Source organism: Equus caballus, chromosome 28 (assembly GCF_041296265.1).
Source record: "Equus caballus isolate H_3958 breed thoroughbred chromosome 28, TB-T2T, whole genome shotgun sequence".
Taxonomy (NCBI): Eukaryota; Metazoa; Chordata; class Mammalia; order Perissodactyla; family Equidae; genus Equus; species Equus caballus.
In genome coordinates this window covers 34,959,074-34,980,541 of record NC_091711.1, presented here as the reverse complement: position 1 = coordinate 34,980,541, position 21,468 = coordinate 34,959,074, and the positions used below count along the sequence as shown (strand labels likewise).

General features: G+C 41.6%; 1 protein-coding gene across 1 annotated transcript in view; it reads right to left on the bottom strand.

Moving 5' to 3' along the window:
• POLR3B (RNA polymerase III subunit B) overlaps positions 1-21,468 on the bottom strand; it is a 115,733-nt gene that overhangs the window by 23,753 nt on the left and 70,512 nt on the right. Inside the window, exons 20-23 of the mRNA XM_001498980.7 lie at positions 14,391-14,600; positions 11,840-11,998; positions 10,080-10,197; positions 7,014-7,156 (exon numbers count right to left, since the gene is read on the bottom strand). Of these exons, the coding sequence (XP_001499030.1) occupies positions 7,014-7,156; positions 10,080-10,197; positions 11,840-11,998; positions 14,391-14,600 (630 nt within the window). The remainder of the gene's footprint in view (positions 1-7,013; positions 7,157-10,079; positions 10,198-11,839; positions 11,999-14,390; positions 14,601-21,468) is intronic.

Sequence of the window (21,468 nt, the reverse complement as noted above, 5' to 3'; positions counted from 1 at the left end):
TTTGAGTTCACAGTAGTGACTTAAACATGACTGAATAGATTTCTCTGGGACCGTCAAAGCAGATTCTCTTTGATGCCCAGGGTGCACATGGGTGGGTTTAGTATTTAGTTCTTCTGTTTATAAAAGCTTCAGCGGGCTTATGTGGTCAGTTAGGACCGGGGAGCTATGAGCCTTGGGGGATGAAAGGCTGGTACCAGTCTGGATAACGATGAGGCATCCCACTTCTGATAGCCAGCAAAAGCAAGAAGGCTTAGAGGCAAGGCTCTGGTCAGAGAACAAAATGTTGGTGCTCTAAAACTCCTCCTCACCTTTTACTACAATAATTTCAACTTCAGTTCTACAAACCGCAGTGAAAAATACTGGGCACACTATTCTCGTGTTGAGCATTCTCAGACGGACATACAGATTTCCAGTAAACATGGCAGATGAAACACGTTTATCTCCACTCCTCCAAACCTCACTAACATAAGAGTTGGAAAAATTATGGTATAAACCTATAAGGAAAAAGAATGGTCAATGAGCTAGCAGGGGACGAGAGATGACTGCTGAATTCTGAAAGCTGATGAAGAGAGGCAAGAACAGCCGGCAGCTTAACAGAAGGAGCAAGGAGGAGGCACGAAGAAGCGAGCTGGTTCAGCCTCACCCCCATTCCTGGGGAGGCTCGGGAAACAGAGACAAAGTACTGTGAAAAGCGGGATGAAATGTGAGGCTGGAAGCAGGAGGACCGACTCAAAGTCACCCCATCCATCAGCAATTCCAGCGGGCTCTACGTTTCAAACGTGTCTAGCCTGACCCGTTCTCACTGTTTCTCTATTGTTAGGCTGTTCCTACTCACCACCACCCTCACCTGGGTTCCGTGATAGCATTTTAGCTGGCATCACTGCTCCCTCCCTTCCCCCACTGCAGTCTGTGTTCAACACAGGAGCCAGAACAAGTCAGATCATATTTCTCACCTGCTCAGACTCCTCCAGCGTCTCTCCCTCTCACTCAGCCCAAGTTCACAGACTGATGACCTATAAGGTCTCGTCTCCGATTACTCTCCGCTCCCTTCTCTGCTCCAGCCACACTGGCCTCCTGACCGGTCCTCGAGCGCTCCAACCTCAGGCCTTCCTTTCACCTCTGAAGTTCTTCAGCCAGAGAGGGTCTGTTCCCTTACTTCTCTCAAGTCTTTACTCAAACGTCATCTTTCCAATGAGGTGGTGATGCTTCACCACTTTACCTAAAATTTCAACCACTAACCACGCCCCCTGCAAGATGCTTCCTAGTCTGCTTCCTTATCTTTTATTTACTTTCATCTCAGCACTTGTCATTATGTCTCTTGCCCACAAACTGTAAGCCCTACAAGGGCTAGAAGTTTAGTCTGTCTTGTGCACTGCTTATCACCAGGGCCCAGAATAGTCTCCGACACTTAGAAGACACTTAATAATGTTTGTAGAAATAAACGTCTGTATGAGAAATCATCAGATCCCGAGTTTCTATTCCTCACCCCATACAGCCAGGAAACTACCCTTCTCCTCTCTCCCTCACTCGAGTAAGTGAACCACAATGACCCAAGACCCAAGGGGAGCCAGCACCGTGGAGGGTGGGACCCGATACAGAGGAATTAGATGAAAGTCTGTGCACTGAACAGTGGGCTCCAGCCCCCTGCCCCTGCCAGGCTTCCAGAAGGTCAGCTGATAGCTTTAAGCACTGCCCCCAGCCTCACTCCCAGCTCCAACCTTCAGGCAGCAGTTAGAAAGATCTTACTACGTAGAAACTGATGGCACTAGCAATTAAAATGGTTCCCTGCCTAACCACCCTACAATGATGTCCACCAGGCAACAAGTTCTATCCATGGGACATAGAGCTTCCAACTGCTTTTTAGGGTTCAAGGATATACCAGGTATTAGAAGAAAGATTCCAAGAACAACAAACCAGACCCTAAAACACAGGTGAGGGAAAGAAACCTCTCAAGAAATACAGACAAAATTAGGAATAGAAGAAAACTAAAAAGAAAAAAAGCCCCCAAAAACAAAACCTGAAAGAAAACTAAAAATATATACTCATTGCTATAAAAAGGAAGAGTACAGAGGCCAGCCTGGTGGCACAGCAGTTAAGTGCGCATGTTCCAGTTTGGCGGCCCGGGGTTCCCCTGTATGGATCCCGGGTGCGGACATGGCACCACTTGGCAAGCCATACTGCGGCAAGCGTCCCACATATAAAGTAGAGGAAGATGGGCAAGGATGTTAGCTCAGGGCCAGTCTTCCTCGGCAAAAAGAGGAGGATTGGCGGCAGATGTTAGCTCAGGGCTAATCTTCCTCAAAAAAAGGGAAGAGTACAAATTAAAATTTTTAATTAGAAATTAAAAATATGATAGGTAAAAAAAAAATCTGGAAAATAAAGTTGATCAAATCTCCTAGAAAGAAAAACAAGAAGAGAAACAAATGGACAAGGAGGGGGAAAAGATAAGAAAACTATTGGAAGATCCAACACCTAAGTAGTAAGAAAACCAGAAAGGGTACAGGGAAAATGATGAAAAGGAAATTATCAACAATATAAGAAAATGTCCAAGAATTAAAGGAATCTGAACTTCCAGAATAAGAAGGTCCCTGATTTCCTAGGACAAGGAATGAAAAGAAGGCCTACGAAATTTCAGAATTCCAAGAACAGAAGACAGTAAAAGCTTAGGTGCAGGGAGTAGGGAAGAAGGGAAGGAGGGAGGGAGGAAGAAGAGAAAGAGAGAAACAGGCACACCTACACAAAAGATCAGGAAGAACCATGTTACAGTTCATGTAAGTAACACGGAATCTAGACGATAATGTGGCAGGGCCATCAAAATCCTTAGGCAAAAGAATTTTCAGTCTAGAATTCTATACTCAACCAAAGTATAAATCAAGTATGAGGACAGAACATGTTCAGACGTACGCAATCTCAAAAAATTTACTTCTCATGCCTCCTTTCTCAGCAATTTAATGTACAGACTATTCCACTAATTGTTGGGGGGTGACATGGGAAGAGCCAAGAAACAGGAGCTCAAATGGGAATTTAATAAGTGGCTGCCATTCAGCAAGCTTAGTGTGTGCCATGGACTGTGCCCCTAAATTCATATGTTGAAGTCCTAACCCCCAGGATACCTCAGGATGTGACCCTATTTGCAGACATGATCTTTCAAGAGGTCACTAGGGTTAAATGCGGTCATAATCCAATATGACTGCTGTCCTTAGAACAAGAGGGATGCGGGCACATAGGAAAAAGGCCACGTGGGGACAAAGGGAGAAAGTGGCTGTCTGTAAGCCAAGGAGAGAGGCCTCAGGAGAAACCAAATCTGCCAGCACCTTGAGCTCGGACTTCCAGCCTCCAGAACTGTGAGAAAGTAAAATTCTGCTGTTTAAGACTCCCAGTCTGTGGTATTTTGTTATAGCACACTAACATAGGGGGCTCCCCAACCTTTTCTAAAAATATTTCTAGGGCACACAAGATGAGGCTGCCAAGGGCCTTGGCTGCACCAGGCTCCGCCCAGCACTCCGGGGGCAGCCGGAATCAATCCCTCAGCTCATCTGTTACCAACTCTTCTTTTTCTTTTTTTGAGGAAGATTAGCCCTGAGCTAACATCTGCTGCCAATCCTCCTCTTTTTGCTGAGGAAGACTGGCCCTGAGCTAACATCCGTACCTATCTTCCTCTACTTTATATGTGGGACACCTGCCACAGCATGGCTTGCCAAGCGGTGCCATGTCCGTACCTGGGATCCGAACCAGGGAATCCCAGGCCGCCAAAGCGGAACGTACGCACCTAACCGCTGCACCACCGGGCCAGCCCCTCACCTGTTACCAACTCTTGACATACTGGCTCAGAGAATAACCGCCACAGTTTGGAGCAGCAACAGTGAGGGTGCTATAGAGGAGATCTTCTGGGGTGACACGGGGAATGGTCCTACCAGACTGCCAATCGTGTGGCAAAGTGTGTTGAGAGGCTGTTGATGGCACAGAAGAATGGTAATAGGAACAAAGAAAATTAAGCAAATTTTTTTTTTTTTTTAAAGATTTTACTTTTTCCTTTTTCTCCCCAAAGCCCCCCCGGTACATAGTTGTATATTCTTCGTTGTGGGTCCTTCTAGTTGTGGTATGTGGGACGCTGCCTCAGCGTGGTTTGATAAGCAGTGTCATGTCCGCGCCCAGGATTCAAACCAATGAAACACTGGGCCGCATGCAGCGGAGCGTGCGAACTTAACCACTCGGCCACGGGGCCAGCCCCAAAATTAAGCAAATTTTAAAATAAGATTATTACCTTCTGAAAAAATAAAGTCATATACTTGGTCTGGGAGTGAACAATATTTATCTAGTCATAATAATGCAATCTAAACAATCGAATAACCCAAAATTATGACAAATTTACACAGGAAAGAGAGGTAGCAAAGTGCTCGGTCCCCCCATCTATGGTAACAGGAAATCACTAGGTAGTAATATCTACGATGGATGAATGAATATCCAGCTGTTTAAGAATGTCATTTAGAAATACGAAGGTAAAAATGAGAAGAAATTGCTTCTGGGAAGCAGAATTGGAGGAAAGGCAGCAATTAGTGTTTTTCAGTACAAAACCCCTTTTTTGTACTATTTCACCTTTTTAAACTACGTGCATTTATTATTTGATAAAAAATTAAATAAAAATTACATTCAGTTAAGGGTCCTATATCATTCCAATTCTATTATTCTCTTAAAGTTTACACTACCTATTTTATGTTTGCTTGTTTTTTCCCAATCTTTTCAATAAATCTGATGAAGCTGCAAGAGAGGGGAATATCAAGGGAATCTAGGCTAATCAGAAGGTTTTTACCCTTGGATTAAAAGCCATCTGGAAAAGGAAAACGAGCAAGATAAACTCCGCACTACAAGTGAAAGGTCATCTAACCCCAGGGGCCTTCTTTCAGCTTCATAGAGAGACATACAAGTCACAGCCCCCTAAGATCGAACAGATCTCCAAAATCTGCCATGTTTCAGACCACTGCACGCTGGCAACCACTTCTGTCAATGAACGTTATCCCTGTCATATTAATAGTCTGAAAAAACGCTATAGCACAAACTTACTGACACTTTACCTACAGGTCTGTGTTCATAGGAGCTCACGAATCAAGTGTGTTTTTCATTTTCAAAGGTACATATAACGTACAGATTAAAGCCTGAGTAAACTTAATCCATCAAGAGTAGAGAATCTGTCCTCTTTCATTTCCCCTACCTTCAATTCATTCATATATTCACCCGTTATCAACTACCAATTAAGTATCTACTGTGAGAAAGGCTCAGTCAGGCTTTTTAAGACTACGCGGACATGCTCCCTGTCCTCCAGAAGTTTGGTGGAGTCACTGAACTGAACACAGTGGATAATTACTGAAATGTACGCCAGCCTTCAACTCTTCACATAATACTCTGATGGAGTAAAGCATAAGGATTTGGGATATCTGAAGTTTGTAAACTGATTCAGAAGGGAGATGTTCTCTTACCATGTGCATTCTTATAAAGCTTTCAGTGATGACATTTTATAGAGAATTTGATTTTCACTGGTAAGCAATAGAAAACACTAGAACCTCAAGATACGTTTCCAAAAGGTACTAAGAATTAGCATCTTAGGTAACTGTATGAAGTAGAAGTGTCAAATTCACATTTATAGATGGCATCAATTCTTATAAAATACTGACAGGTTAAAATAATCTTGTGTCTGTCAACTGAACTAAAAATGCTTTTGATGAAATAGTATCTTAGCCTGAAATAGTTTCATTGATGGAACAACAACTAAGGCTGTATTCATTGGACCAAACAAATTGTAATATTTGATGTACTTGCTTGGCAAATAAACCGTTAAAATCAGCAAGAACATAACGTGCAGTTATCTTCAAAACAAGAAGATATCACACTAGTAGTTTATAAACAAAGGCAGGATTCAAGGTTGAAGAGTGGAACGAATACTAGCCCATGTTCATGATCACTGCCCTCACTTCTTGAGCACTTACTAAGTGCTGGGCACAATGCTAACTGCTTAGCAGTCAGGATAGTATAGTTGTAAAAACATGGACTCTGGAGCCAGGATGTCAGGGTTCAAACACCAGTTCTGCCACCAACTGGGGCCCTTGGGCAAGCTATCAATCTCTCTGTGCCTCTGTTTCCTCACGTATAAAATGCAGGTAATAACAGTACCTGCCTCCCAGGATTGTGAGAGAAGCAAATTAGTTAGCGTATGTAAAGTGCTGAGAACATTGCCAGGCGCACAGTCAGTGCTACCAAAGTGTTAGCTGTTGTTGTCTGTAAAACTAGTAGGAGGCAGACAGAGCCAAAATTCAAATCCAGGACAAACTTTCCACTCTTACGCACTATGTATATTGACTAAAAGAGACCCTACTGAAAAATGCATTAATCAATGGTGACGTAGCTATGCTTCTTGAGGATAAAAAACAAAACAAAACAAAACCACAAATGGATGAAAACCCAGCAGTAACCATCAAAGGAAAGAGTGAGGCTGGGCAATGGGATCAGACAGAGAAACCCCATGTAGGAGAGGGACCGCGCTGCAGCTGACAAAGCCCCGCAGTGGAGCCGGGAGACCCAGGTTCTAACACCAGCTCAGCACCAACTAGTGGGGTACCCTTCACTGGCCGCTTAACACACAGGGTCTGCACTTCCTCATGGGTTAAATAAAAGGGCAGACAATCCTGAGGTATCTGCTAGTGCTCACATCCTACGATACCGTGGCCCAACAGAATGTACAGTATTCTAAACACGTATTTATAATTTTGGGCCAAGCAGTTACAGGAGAGTAAAATAACTAGCACAGAGAAGTAACGCTATGGTATATTTTTAAATGCCATTAAGACATAAATAGGTTAATCTGAGAAACAAAAGAATAATTTTGATAACAATGTAATAATTTTTCAAACATATTAATTTTTTTAAATAGGGGAAATTATAAAATATTTCACACACATGTGGTTAATAAATACTTTACTGTATTCAGTTGTATAAACAGGTTGAGAAATGAAACAATTTACCTTTTTGCCCATGACGACTGCTGAATTTGTCTCCAATCTCTGGACGCCTCGTCTGTCTCAGCAGCATTTTGATTAGAAAAGCATCTTCGGCATTTGAAGATATCATCACTTTTTCAATATATGAATCCGTTGCCCCTTTGTAGCTAATGTTAAGAGGAAGTCACTTTAGCAGAGTTTTCAAACTGCCCTTTGTGAACCTATCGCCCACAAGCCGTATTTTATTAATACCGACCACGGAATATTGTGACATTCCCATTTGGGCTCTGAAAAATGACTTTCATTTTTCAACATTAAATTCGAATGTTACAATTTCCCTTTTATGGTCATAGTTTAAAATGGCTAACATTTACTAAATATTTATTATGAGGCAGGCATAACACAATTTAACCTTCACCACACATACTATTCCCATCTTGCTATGCCCTTATTATAGATGAGGAGAACTGATGCCAAGAGAGGGTGAGCACTCGTCTAGAATGCATGCCTCATACGAAGTGGACCCGGCATCTGAGCTGAAGCCTGGCAGACTCCACTCCAACTTCTTAACCATTTTTTAAGTATTACTTCTATCTACTCAGCTTTCCCACTAATTTTTTCACATACTTTGCTGTTTTTCATACAACAAACATTATTAAGAGTCTACTCTGTGTCAGATCCTTGTAGGTTCTGGACATACAAAGACTAAGGAGACATAGTTCCTGCCCCAAAGGAACTACAACCCAATGAAGGATGAGAGAAAGTGCAGTAAAGACATCAGTGGCATGGAGGTCAGGAAAGGCCCAAGGGAGACCACAGTCAATCCGGCTGGTGGCTGGGGAGACAGTGGTGGCAGGCAGGGGGCAGCCTGTCAGGGACTGCTTCACAGAGGAGGTGACCCTAGGGCTGAGACCTGACCGGGGAAGGGCATTCCAGGCAGAGGAGCTGCACGAGTAAATGCATGGAGACCTCGAAGTCGGATGGCACATTTTGGAGAATAAGAGACAATTTACCAGAAATATGGGGCCCAGGATGCAAAAGGGTAGGGTCAAGGGTCACAGATGGTCTTGTATGTATGACTATTTCATTTGGCCTTTAGGCAACATTGTCATTGAGAGTTTTACTCAATCTACCCAAGTTTTATTCTATTTACTCAAGAGAGTAACATGACCAGATGAGTAACTTAGAAAAAGTCACTCTGGCAGTAACACAGAGCCTGAGAGGCGTGGAGAGGTGCAAGACTGGAGGCAGACGAGCAGTTACTAAGAGTCTGGTAGGAGAGGAGGGCCAGAACTTAGAGGGCAACAGGTATCAATGAGGGGTCAGAGAACTGCTCGGGAGACAGAACCTACAGGATGTGCTGAACTGGTGTGTGTGGCAGGCAGAGAAAGTGCTGCAGGTGACTGGCCGGATGGAGGTGCCACTCATAAGAGAGGGACCCAGGAGGAGCCTGTAGGGGCTGGAGTAGGGGCGGGGAGGGGGATGGTTTTGGGCCAGGGTAGGGGTGGGGAGGGGGATGGTTTTGGCGGGGAGGAGGGCCCCATCAAGTTGTCCATGTGCTGATATGCAGCCAAAAGCAGGCACACGTCCACCTGGGAGTCAGGAGCAACAGGAGAGTACGTGGAGCGCTGGCAGAGGGTGAGCACATCCAGACAGTGCAGAGTCACTAGCCAGGGTACTGTCACCACAGCAGGGGAGGAGGGCAGGCTGAGAATGAGAAGCCAGCCTGGTAGGAGGGCCAGGCGTAGGAGGGACAAGCTTTCAATAGGAAAAGAGACACCCTCCTTCAGGACAGGAAGAAAACCAACTAGCATAACCACTTTCGTAATTCTAAAATAGCTTTTCATCTTGTGGGATTCAGTGCAAAGGTCCTGACCCCTCCCCCAGTGGACCGGCCCACTTTCTCCTCTATGCTCCCATGGTAGAGACAAATCCATGGCACCCACAACTCTGCTGGATTTAGCAGAGTAGTCAAGAGTGGAGCTCTGAAGCCAGACTGTGTGAGTTCAAATCCTGGCTCTGCCACTTATAGCTGTGTGACCTTGGTAAATTACTTAACTTCTCTGTGCCTCAGTTTCCATGTCTTTCAAACGAGGCTATTAACAGAACCTAGCTCAAGGGGTGGTGGTAGGATTAACTGAGCTAACACATGTAAAAAGGTCGGAACAGTAACTGGTACAGTGAAAATTCTCAATTAAGCTACTAACGATCATGGCATTTACTGTACTTATTTTTTGTGTAGGTCTTTGCCAACTGGATGTTCCTCCTTGCAGGCAAAGCTTGTGGTTTATTTCAGCTCCATAACTCTGGCCTCAAAGAATTGTGTGTTGAATGCATTTGTTAAATTGCCTTTCACAGCCCAGGAATTCAGTTCTATGTCACCCCCCACCTTCACCTCATGTACTCTGTTAACTTAGCTCCCCTTGGCTGGATTAAACGTCTTGTTACTCCTTCTCGTTTTGTTTTTATATCACAGTGTGGTTGTTCTCATTGACCAGGGCTCATCTCACTAAGTTTCATACTCCATTAGACTTCAGAGCTCCAATGAAACCTGGAGATTAATGAATGTAACTCTTTCATTGTACAGATGAAAAAACTGAGGCCAACAGAGTTTAAGCGCTTTATCCCTGTGAGATAACACACACCACCACGAGTACTAAAACCCAGCTACATTCTAGGGCATCGGTGATGCCACGCTGCGGCCAGAGTGTTTGATTTTATTTTTTGAAACACAAACCTGATCACTTCACCCTCTAACAAATGAATACCCAATCATTCCACAGTCTAGCCCCAGCGAGCTGCACTGGTCTCCAAACCCAGGCGGTGCTATGCCTACGTGCCCTTCATCTTGCTGCCCCCTCTCCCTGGAGTGCCCGCCTATCTGGCCCACAACTCAAACCCAGGTTAGAAGGTCTAAGCAACTCCACAGCCCAGTTTTATCTTCTATGCCACGCTGTCTTCGTGACAAGCGTTAGTACCCCAAATTGCTATTCCTAGTTCTCTAACCCTCCAAGAGCTAACTCCTAATTTCCCCTACTCCTTCTTTTTTTTTGAATCTTTCTAAATTTCCAAGGCACAACCCACACGTACGTGATGGGCACATCTTTGTACTGTGGCTGCTGCGGCACATTACTTCCTTCCAGGGGAATCTGCGTTACTGTGGGCATGGACTTGTTCACAAGCACCTGCTTGTTTTCTACTTTCTCACCTAAGGAAGAGAGAAGGATGGGAGACAAACCGTTATCATCTGTGTGGAATGTAAAGCTTATTGGGACATAAAACTATGTGATTAGACTCGGTCCATGACATCCAGACGTGGAAGGAAAAAAACAAGTCCATACAGTGGAAACTAGAGTTCAACAGGGCTTGTGTGTAATTTTGCAAGCCCATATGAAAAAATTATAGCTTAAGATTACAATGTGTATAAAACTAGGAAACTGATTTAGGGGACCATGTGAACAAGAGAAATGTCACGTCAGTAGGTAGCAATTTTATATATCTCTTAGGGTGTTAGAATAAATTTGCACCACTTATTTTTATTAATAGTTATTTCAACTAGTAATAAGTCACTACCAACTTAACTTAGGTGATGAGGAAATCAAAATATTTCTTTGGTTTTTCCTGCTGTTCTCACCTGTGCTTTGCGTCTTTTTACGGTAAGCTCTAAGACCAACTGCTACAGTACTATCACAGCACGTATTTTCCCAGCGACATGACCTTGTTTAAGAGTGAGGGCAATTCTCCAAGAATCACAGGCAGCAAGAAGAGGGGAAGCCAGGCACCATGTGGCTCAGGGCACTTCAGCGGATGCAGAACTCGCCACCCGTGCACCATCCGTGACAAGGTCATGTGCATTTCCCCTCTCTCAGTGACCTCCCCAACCCAGCCCTTCTCTCCACATCACCACGGCTCCTCTCGCCTGGTCTTCCAGGAGAGCTCTCAGTTGGTCCCCCTCTATCTTGGCTCCCTTCTACTCTTTTCTCCAGACTGCAGTCGGAGTGATCATTTCAAAATGCATATGACTGTATCATTGAGTTTAGGATCATAATGAAAACAGTAACATGGTTGCAAGGCCTTGTGTCTGGCCTCTGCCCTTCCCTCCCTCTTCTCTCTAGACTCATGTTCACCACACTCCCCTGTACTCTATTCCTTTTAGCCATACTGGCCTTCTTTCAGATCCTTTAAATATCAAGCTTGCATAAGCCATTCCCACTGCTTAGAACACACTCCCCTCCCCTCTTCATTAGCTAACTCCACTTATCCTTCAGATCTCGGCTCACTTCCTGGGGGAAGGCTGCCCTGATCTTCCTGACTAGGTCAAATCCTCCTGCTAAACAATGGCTTCACAGCTCGTATACGCTTCCTTAACCTGGTTGTAGGCTGACATGTGTTTGTGTGTGATCCTTTGATTAATGTTAGTCTCCCACACTAGCCCACAAGACTCACAGGGCAGGGGCTGTGAGTTGCATCAACAAAATTCATCACAGATTTGTAATTACAATGGAGTCACACTTTCTAGGGGAAGAAGATTTTAAAGTCAGTCTGTAAGCTAAATGCACAAATGATGAAACACCAGTGTAAATGCAGGGACATGACTTTCATTCTAAATATTTCCTTAAAGTGGCTTTTCTATGATTCAAAATTATAACTAGAATAGATTACTCTATGTAAAAACACATGCACAGAAAAACAGACTGGAAGGAAATTTATCAAAAATGACCACACTGGTGGAGTCAGGATAGTGGTTTGTTATTTTTTTCTGCCCTGTTTACCAAATATTCAGATATACTGTTGAATAACTTTCATAATTTCAAAAAGTATACCTTAAAGTTTTTTTTTAAGTCTTTTACCTGGAGAACAAATACCATCTGCATCTAAAATTTCGTGTCGCCAGATGGGTTTCCTTGTAGCAGCATCCAACATCGGCCCCATCACTTTGTCAAATGTCTGGTTGGTGTATCGTTTCAATGTACATTTAGCATTTTTATATACAAGACAACGCCCAAAGCCTAAAATGAAACCAAAATGGGGATGAGAACCACCAGTACTACAAAACGACGAGGAAACACAGATCTGTAGTATTCAACAACCTACCCCACTCTCCCCCCAAAATAACCCCAATCTGCTCTACATTTGGAGAATCTGCGACTGGCCAAAACAAATAACAATCTGATACTCTGAAGAACTGGCTCAGGACTTCTCTCCTACCTCCTGTCCATAAAAACATGGGAATCTCTACAACCATTTGTCAGCATGGAATATACCCAGTCATGTTGGAGGAAGGTGAGAGAAATCTGAGTGCCACTGTGATTCTTTCAGAGCACAGAGCCACAGAATGTGAGAACTGGAAAGGGCCTCAGAGACCACCTGGCTTAACCCCTCTGTCTGACAGGTGCTACAAGTGAGGTTCAGAGAAATTAAGTGGCCAAGGTCACCCAGCAAGTTGGTGACAGAATTGAGGCAGATCAAGTCCACTGATCAGCCAGGATTCTTCCTACACATCCTTTTGGTGCATAACTTCTACTATCCTTCCCCGGAAAGTGTTCCTTTTTCTGATTTTGGCATTCAGAGGAGATCCCAAACAAGCAAAAAAAAATGAACTTTCTCCAGAGACGAGAAAGAATGAAAAGAAGCAGCAACCAAATAACTTTAATGAGAGTGAGCGTTCACCTCTGCCCTGAAGACTAGAATTTACTTTGATTACATTTTTAGATCACATTTATCTAGTGGATGAAGGAAAAGTCCTGAGACCAACTAAAAATGTAAACATTAAGAAAAATAAGCAAATGAACAGAAGAAAATCTTTAGATGGAGCAAAAAACTCAACCACTGAATCCCACAAAAAGATTTATCAGTTGTAGAGTTGCCCAAAAGACCTGTCAATCCTTCAACACCAAATATCATTTCCCAGGATTCTGTGGCTGCATTTCTTTCTTTTTTTCCCTTTGGCCAAGCAGTTATTGTAAACTGGATTCTCTCTCTAATCTCCCCAGGATATACTGAGCCATGTCAGAGTTCACTTAAATAGGAAAACATCTCAGGATTACATGCTAGCTATTACTGATGAAATAAATGCACGGCTGTGAAATCCTTCACTTATGATTCTCCACCAAAAGCAGAACTCTTTCAAGAAATCTAAGAACGTGAGTTTAGAAAATCAATCAGGGAAAAGTGGCTTTCTAAACAAAATCTCAGTGCTCTAATGTAATTTTTTAAATATGAAGGTGACTGTGCGATGAAACAACAAATTTCTACAATCAGATGTTAGAGGAAGACGTTTGTGTGTTTCAAGAAAGGTCTTAGTCATTGTGCCTTCTACTAAATTGTGTATGGCCATAATAAACCCGGCTCCGAGAGCCAGCTGCTTTGGAAACATTACATGATCTTGAAATTTCGTACAATGGCCATTAACTGCAACGTGCTGGAGTGCAGTGTGAATCTGAACTGCATGAAATCAAGAAGTGTTTTCTTCTGAGTGTAAATGGACATTTTATTTACAGGTGTTAGCTTAAAAGCTAGAGGACAGTAAACTCAGATCATTAAACTGTGTTGCGGAGTTTCTGACAGATATCACAAAGTCTTCAGATTTCCACATAAACGTTACCAGTTAATCAGAAAGGAAAACATCTAGTTTTAAAGCATGGCTGTTGTCATTTGGAGGAAAAAAAGAGGCATAAATTAAGTGCAGCCAACATTAATGCCAAAGACACATGTCTAGGAGTACTATTATTGCTGCCTAGCAACTACAAAGAGCGAAGTGGAAGGCAGAGTGGGTATGCCAGGGAGGAGAAAGAGAAACAGATTATGGAGAAAGTCAGGCTTCAGATCAGGTGATGGCTAACAAACCACCAAGTGGTGACTTGCAAAAGTAAACTGTCCAAAAACCGAGCAAGAATAGCATAAAAACCTATACGCCACGGTTTACTTTTATCATTTTCTTAACAAAAAGGTATAACATTATACAGGGTTGAGATATACAATAAAAAATAGCCTTTTATATATAAACATTGCTACTGCCCTCTCAAACAAGTTTGCTGTTGAATAGATAACTAGATGTCTTCAAAAAATATATTTCATTTATTGTAATTTCTGCTAGAAAATAAACAAATTCTTAAATGTTTTAGAACATTCCTGTTGAGGAATTGTCTCAAGTCACCAATAAAGTAATAACAAAGAAAAAAAAAAGGTTCCTTAGTAATACATTTAACAAATTACCTCTATGTAATATTCATTAAAATAAGTCAACACCAAAATATAACTGCCCCGTTTGTATACTATAAAATTCAAATCACTTAAAACTGACATTAACATTGTGACACTAAGTGATTTTTACATTGATCATCCCTAAATCTAATTCTGCACAAAGCATCTTTGGTGTTAGAACTTTGAAAACTCACTTACCTCTGTCCAAGGAAGCTTTGTTTAAAACCAGAGCATCTTCAATATCATAGCCACTATAACTCATCACGGCAACTGTCGCATTCTGTCCAGCCGGCAGCTTCTCAAATTCTATCAACTCAATGGTCTTTGTTTTAACCATGGGTTTTTGTGGATATGCGAGTAGATACATGAGAGTATCAATTCTGTTCCGCTGGTTGTATCCAATGGTACCTTCATTGATATTGGAGAAAACAAAATGCAACATTCTATTATGTCAAATGATTAGGTACCAACGAATACAGACATAAACACATTAAATTCACTAATTAAAATGAAGAAAATCTTCAGGGCAAACATTTCAAAAGCGATATCCTCATAGGGGCTAACAACTTTTAAGAGTAATTTTTCTCAGTAATAGTAAAAATCCTACAATGAAGAAAAATCACATTCAAGGTATACTAATCTAAATAATTTCAACTTTTTGGATTTATAGAATTGATCCCATTTGAGGAATGTGAGTTTCCACTGGTTAATTTCACAAGTCAGTCACCAATTCTGGATTTGGTTCTGTTAGGCTCCAGGCACATTTCCAGTTGCCGGGGGAAGGTAACTAGACAAGAATGCCCAGTGCTGACAGGCAAGGAGCTTATACAGTGTGACAAACAGATACATTTCATTAAAAAAAAATCAACAATTACAAAAGTTCTAAACGAAAGAGAAAGCAGGAGAAAAGGGAGGGAACAGAATAAAGGAGACGCAAGTGAAAGCAGGGCAGAGTGGACTCATTCACATGCTTAACTATTCATCTATTAAGCAGTTGCTAAACACCTACTCTGCGCCCAACACTGGAGATAAGATGGGGAAAGGCATGGTCCCTTCCACTAAGGAACCCAGGGCCCTGTCCAGTCAGGGAAGGGCTTCCCCCTCCTTAGCAACCAGCCTTTTCACTTGACTGGACCTCGGAAGTGTATTACGTCAACTGGGGGTGAAATCAGAACGTTACTCTTTCTCCCTTTCCCCATAGGGGTTCATCGTGTTCACGGACCTGCCTGAGAAAAGGTTTTCTCTCTGCTGGGCTTGTGAACACACAGGTGCTGCTCCACAGAGATCTTAAAACCAGGAAACTTGGGGCTGGCTCCGTGACAGAGTGGTTCAGTCTGCGCACTCTGCTTCGGTGGTCTAGGGTTTCACCGGTTTGGATCCTGGGTGCAGACCTAGCATTGCTCATCAAGCTATGCTGAGGTGGCGTCCCACATAACAAAACTAGAAGGACCTAGAACCAGAATATACACCTATGTATTGGGGGGCTTTGGGGAGAAAAAGAAAAAAGATAAAGGTTGGCAACAGATGTTAGCTCAGGGCCAATCTTTGGAGAAAAAAAAAACTGGGAAACTCATGTTTGCCCTACTGCTGAGCTTGAGTGTGGGCTACTGAGCCTCTTGAACTTCTCCAGGTCTCTTTTCTTTGCCCCTAAGTGGCTAAGTCTCTCTCCCATACACGCTTCCATAGTGACACATCCACAACACCCACACACCCTAGGATGCCTACGTCCCATTTAATGGAGTTAAGCTCTAAGGTGAGCAGATAGCAAAACTCAACATTTATTTCCTTTACCTTTTTCTCTGTGCTCATACCATTAAGTGAGTGGTGATTTCAAGTCAGGGATGAAAGTAACCTATTCAGGTAGCAAAAATAATCTGGTGCTCCTTGATGACTACTATTGGAAGAAATAATGAAAACTGTAGGGAACTAAAGAAACGAGCACCTGGACAGTGCTGGGCTCCCTATAGATGCTCAATAAATGTCAACCAAGCAAAAGTGAAGAATCACCTTATACTTTTTATGATAGTATATATTTGTGCTTAAATCTCTAGAAAACTTATCAAGATTCAGCAGAAAAACAACAGCTAAACTGAACTTTATGAACTTTTTCGTCAAGTTTACACTATAAATTGCCAATTAATTTATGTTATTTTCGTGCCAACTAATAAGCTGGGCAGGATACCTGGTAATAGATCACTTACTGTTCTAAAAATAAAGCTGCTGCTGCTTGGAGCGTGGTAAAGTTCACTGACAATAAGTTTGTCCTTTTACATGAAATCATTTAAAATTTATGTTGCGATTTCAGCTCCAATTGTGTACTTTACCCAGCTTGAGACAAGGGTTCAGGCAATGTCCCACCAGGCTGCCAAACGTGCTTCTGAAACCTGAGACAAGCATTATTATGCAGCAGGGAAGCATAAATGGCTGTACCTCTGAACAATGGTGAAAGAGACTGGATCCTGCTATAAATTGTGCTACCAGGCCCGGAACATAATTCTCGTAACCCACCACTGACCATTCAATGGATGAAGAGCAAAATGGTTTAGCAAATGTTGAGTGCTTATGATTGCATCAGAAATTGTTCTTTAAAGACTTTTTAAAGAACGTGTAGGAGTATACGTGTATATTTTTAGTAGCACTGACTTTGGATGTGTAGGTTAAAACAGGATTTATATCCAACTATGACTTCTACATATTATAAAGCTTCAAAATGCCATTACACTCCATTATTTCTATAAAAATTATAAATGAATTACTAGCTATTTTGTCACTAAGCAAGCTTCTTTGACAAAAATGTTACGCAGAAATTAAATTATCAGACTAGAAGGTGAAGCATGTGTTCAAACCAGGATGCCTCTATGACTGTCTCCAGCTTCCTTAAAAAGGGCATTGCATCTATACAATAACTAACACAACAAGATTATCTGTAAGCTGAATTCTCCTTCTACTGCCCCATTTTGCTATAACTATAGTCTCCAATGATCTCATTTTCTTACTACCCAGGACATAATCTTTCTTATAAAGTCATATTTTCTTGATCATAACTTTCTTAAGAAGTCACAAGTTGGCATAGCAAGGTACATAAATGTATGTTAAAATAGGGGAGAAGTTTTTTATTTTAAAGTGGGATGAAAAAAAGGTTAGTAAGGGGGCTGGCCCCGTGGCCGAGTGGTTAAGTTCGCGCGCTCCGCTGCAGGCGGCCCAGTGTTTCGTCGGTTCGAATCCTGGGCGCGGACATGGCACTGCTCGTCAGACCACGCTGAGGCAGCGTCCCACATGCCACAACTAGAAGGACCCACAATGAAGAATATACAACTATGTACTGGGGGGCTTTGGGGAGGAAAAAGGAAAAAAATAAAATCTTTAAAAAAAAAAAAAAAAAAAAGGTTAGTAAGGATGCATATAGCTTAGAAAATCACACCGAAAAAAATAAAATGAAGTTTTATGTGTTTCACTATTTTTGTATTCCTTTGCCCAACTGCTTTTTTTTTTCTTTTTTTTTTTTTTTTTAAAGATTTTATTTTTTCCTTTTTCTCCCCAAAGCCCCCCGGTACATAGTTGTGTACTCTTCCTTGTGGGTTCTTCCAGTTGTGGCATGTGGGACGCCGCCCCAGCGTGGTCCAACGAGCAGTGCCATGTCCGCGCCCAGGATGCGAACCGACGAAACACTGGGCCGCCTGCAGCGGAGCGCACAAACCCAACCACTCGGCCACGGGGCCAGCCCCTGCCCAACCGCTTTTTAATCAACATTATTGAATACAGTAAACGTCACCCATTTAAACTGTACAAATTCATGAGTTCTGACAGATATATACATCTGTGAAACCACCAACCACAATCAAGATCCAGAATATTTCCAGCATTCCCAACAGATCCCTCCCTCTGTCTCTGGCCCCAGGCAAACACTGATCTGTTTTTGACCATTATAGATTAGTCTGAATTGTCTATAAACGCACGTATGTACACTCTTGTACTGCTTCTTTCATTTAGCATAATGATTCTGAGATCCACCCATGTGGTTGTGTGCATCATGATTCATTCCTTTTTATTGCTGAGTAGTATTCCGTGGCATGAATACACATTTTGTTTATCCATTCACCAGTTGATGGAATTTGGGTTGTTTCCAGTTTGGGGCTACTGTGAATAAAGCTCCTATGAACATTCACACACAAGACTTTGTGTGTTTATTTCTTTCGGGTAAACACATAGGAGTCAAATTTCTGGGTGGTTCGGTAAGGGTATGCTTAACAACCGTCCAACGTGATCACGGCATTTTTACATTCTCAGAAGCACGGTATGAGCATTTTGGTTGTTCCACATCCTTACCAACACTTAGTCTGCCAGTCTTTCTCATTTTAGCGGTTCTAATGAGTGTGCAGTGGTATCTCACAGCTTTAATTTATATTTACCTGATGACTAATAATGTTGAACATATTTTCATGAGCTCATGGGTCATTCCTATTACTCTTTATGAAGTGTCTGGTTTTTGCTTTTGTTTTCCCCATCTTTTAACTGAGTTGTCTTAATATTGAAGAGTTCTTTATATGAACTAGATACAATTCTTTCTTAGATGTATGCACAGTCGGCCCTCTGTATCCATGGGTTCCCCATCCTCGGATACAACCAACTGTGGATCAAAAGGCCTATGATGGTTGCATCTGTACTGAACATGTACAGACTTTTTTCTTGTCATTATTCCCTAAATAATACAGTATAACAGTTATTTACATAGTGTTTACATTGTATTAGGTATTATAAGTAACCTAGAGATGATTTAAAGTTACAGAGCATGTGGGTAGGTTACATGCAAATACTACATCATTTTATGTAAGGGACTTGAGCATCCTCAGATTTTGGTATCTGCGTAGGGTCCTGGAACCAACCCTCCAGGGATACTGAGAAACGATTGTATTGCAAATACTTTCTCTCATTCTGTGGCTTAACAGTGTCTTTCATATTCTTAACAGTATCTTTCAAAGAGCAAAAGTTTAATTTTGAGAAAGTCCAATTTATTAATTTTTTCTTTTTTAGAGTTTGTGTTTTTTGTGTTCTATCTAAGAAATCTTAGATCATTCAAGGTCATGAAGATTTCTGCCTATTTTCCCTTCTATAAATTTTATGGTTTTAGCTCTTACATTTAGGGCTAAGATCCATTTTGTGTTAATTTTTTGAATGGATTGAGGTAGGAGTTGATGTTCATTTTTTTTCTATATAGATCAAGATACAGATATTTTATTTTGTTGAAAAGATTTTCCTTTCCTCTGAATTGCCTTGACACGTTGAAAATCAATTACCCATAAATGTGTGGGTCTATTTCTGGATTCTTGATTCTGTTCCATTGACCGATATGTCTACTCTTATGTCAATATACTGTTTTCATTACTGTGGCTTTATAGTAAGTCTTAAAATTAGGTTGTATAAGCCTTCCAACTTAGTTCTTTGTTTCAAAGATTCTTTTCAAAAATCTGCACCTGATTTCTTAACAATTTTAATGTGCTCCGAGGATCATTCATTCGTTGCTGAAACATTCATTAAGTACTTACTATACTCTACCTACTAAGCTGGCACTACGCTAGACACGAGGGACATAGTAATAAATAACACAGACAAGTCCTTGTCCTCAAGGAGCTTATAATCCACAGTCTAGCAGGGACAGCACCTTGATCGTGATCCACAGTAAAAAGGCAAAAGTGAGGAAAGAAGTTAGCTTCAGTTGAGAAGAATTTTAGTCAGTTTTATAGATAGCCTTGTATAGACGACATGAAGGAACACTTTATAAGTTGCTCAACCTAACTGGGATTCAGTTTTCTTGTCAGAAACAAAAAAGGTATGTATTATATCTGACAGGATTATTATGACGACTAAAAGAAGAAATGTATATAAATCATTTGGATGTTCAATAAGTGGCAATATTATGACTAATATTAACAATATTAGTAGTAATAAAAATATATACCCCATCACCCTGCAGTATCACTCATTCTACTCCAACTCCAACCCTAAATACTGAACTTTAATTTTACTTCCATAAGTATTTATTATTAACCTGCTAGTCTCAGGAAATGTCTTATAAGCTTATATCTAAAATAGCTACAATGATTTTAATTTTTTTGAACCAATAGCAGAATTTTAAAAAAGAAGTGCCAAGGATAATTTGGCCAAGGCATCTTTTCATTTTGTAGCCCCAAATGGATAAAGAATAAATATTCTAAAAAAAATTCAAACAGAAGGTGGGGGAGGAGGAGATGCAGAATAAAACGAAATTTTATGAAGATCTTTGTATATTATGTGTTTTTTAATATCTCAAAATTCTCCAGCCTATTTCTAGTACATCTCATCTTACTGTAAAGTGGGAAATACAAGAGCAGGAACTATCTGCTTAAGAATAGAATCTACTGAAAACACAACAACAAGAGAAGCTGCACTAGCTCCTGAGTTAAATAAGAAAGAAAAAGTCCCAGCAATTTGGAGCTGAAGGGGGAAGGGGTGGTGAGAAGCAGCCCGCCAGGGAGGTATGTGATGCATATTCATTAATTGAGCTGATAGGGACTAAAAGATCCTTTTAAACAGGAGAAAGTGTTCCACTAGAGGATTGCCAACTAATAAAATGGGCAGGATATGAAAGCGTGACTCGTGTGAACTTGGCGCCTGGTGCCAGAGAGAGTGCATACACAATGCAGCTCCAACACACAGCCTTTCCTTGTAGCACTGAGGGCCCTGGAGACCTCGCCACTTCCACACACATCTACCTGACTTCCTGCCCTGAGCCATGTCACAACAGACAGAGCCATATCCACGGAAGTGGTGTTTCTCAGTAGCTCAGTAAGACATTGTGTGGAAGTTTGAACTTTATTAATAACTCAAAGAGCCTTGGATTTAAGAGACACCCTCTGCGGGTGTTTCATGTTGGATTAAAGTCAGCTCTCTTTCACATACAAGGTAAGGCTTTCAGTCTCTGGTTTGTGCTGGTCTTGCTCTCCTTTGCAGTGACGGAAAATGACTTTTTCTCATTTCTTCACTCTGCCGAATGGGAGGGACTGGTAGTGAGAGGGACATAGCAAATTTCCCAAGTTGGCTAGAATATTTAGTGAGTTAATTCTGGGCTACCGTCTTCCACTTTCCACATGGACTAATGGATGAACGGTAACTAAAACATTACTTTAGAAAATCCAGATAGAACCTCTGAGATGTATATGGTCTTCAGCGCGGCTCATGTTTTAAATGGGACGGTGTGACTTTCAGCTATCAGCTAGCAAGACTGCATGGAATTAAAATG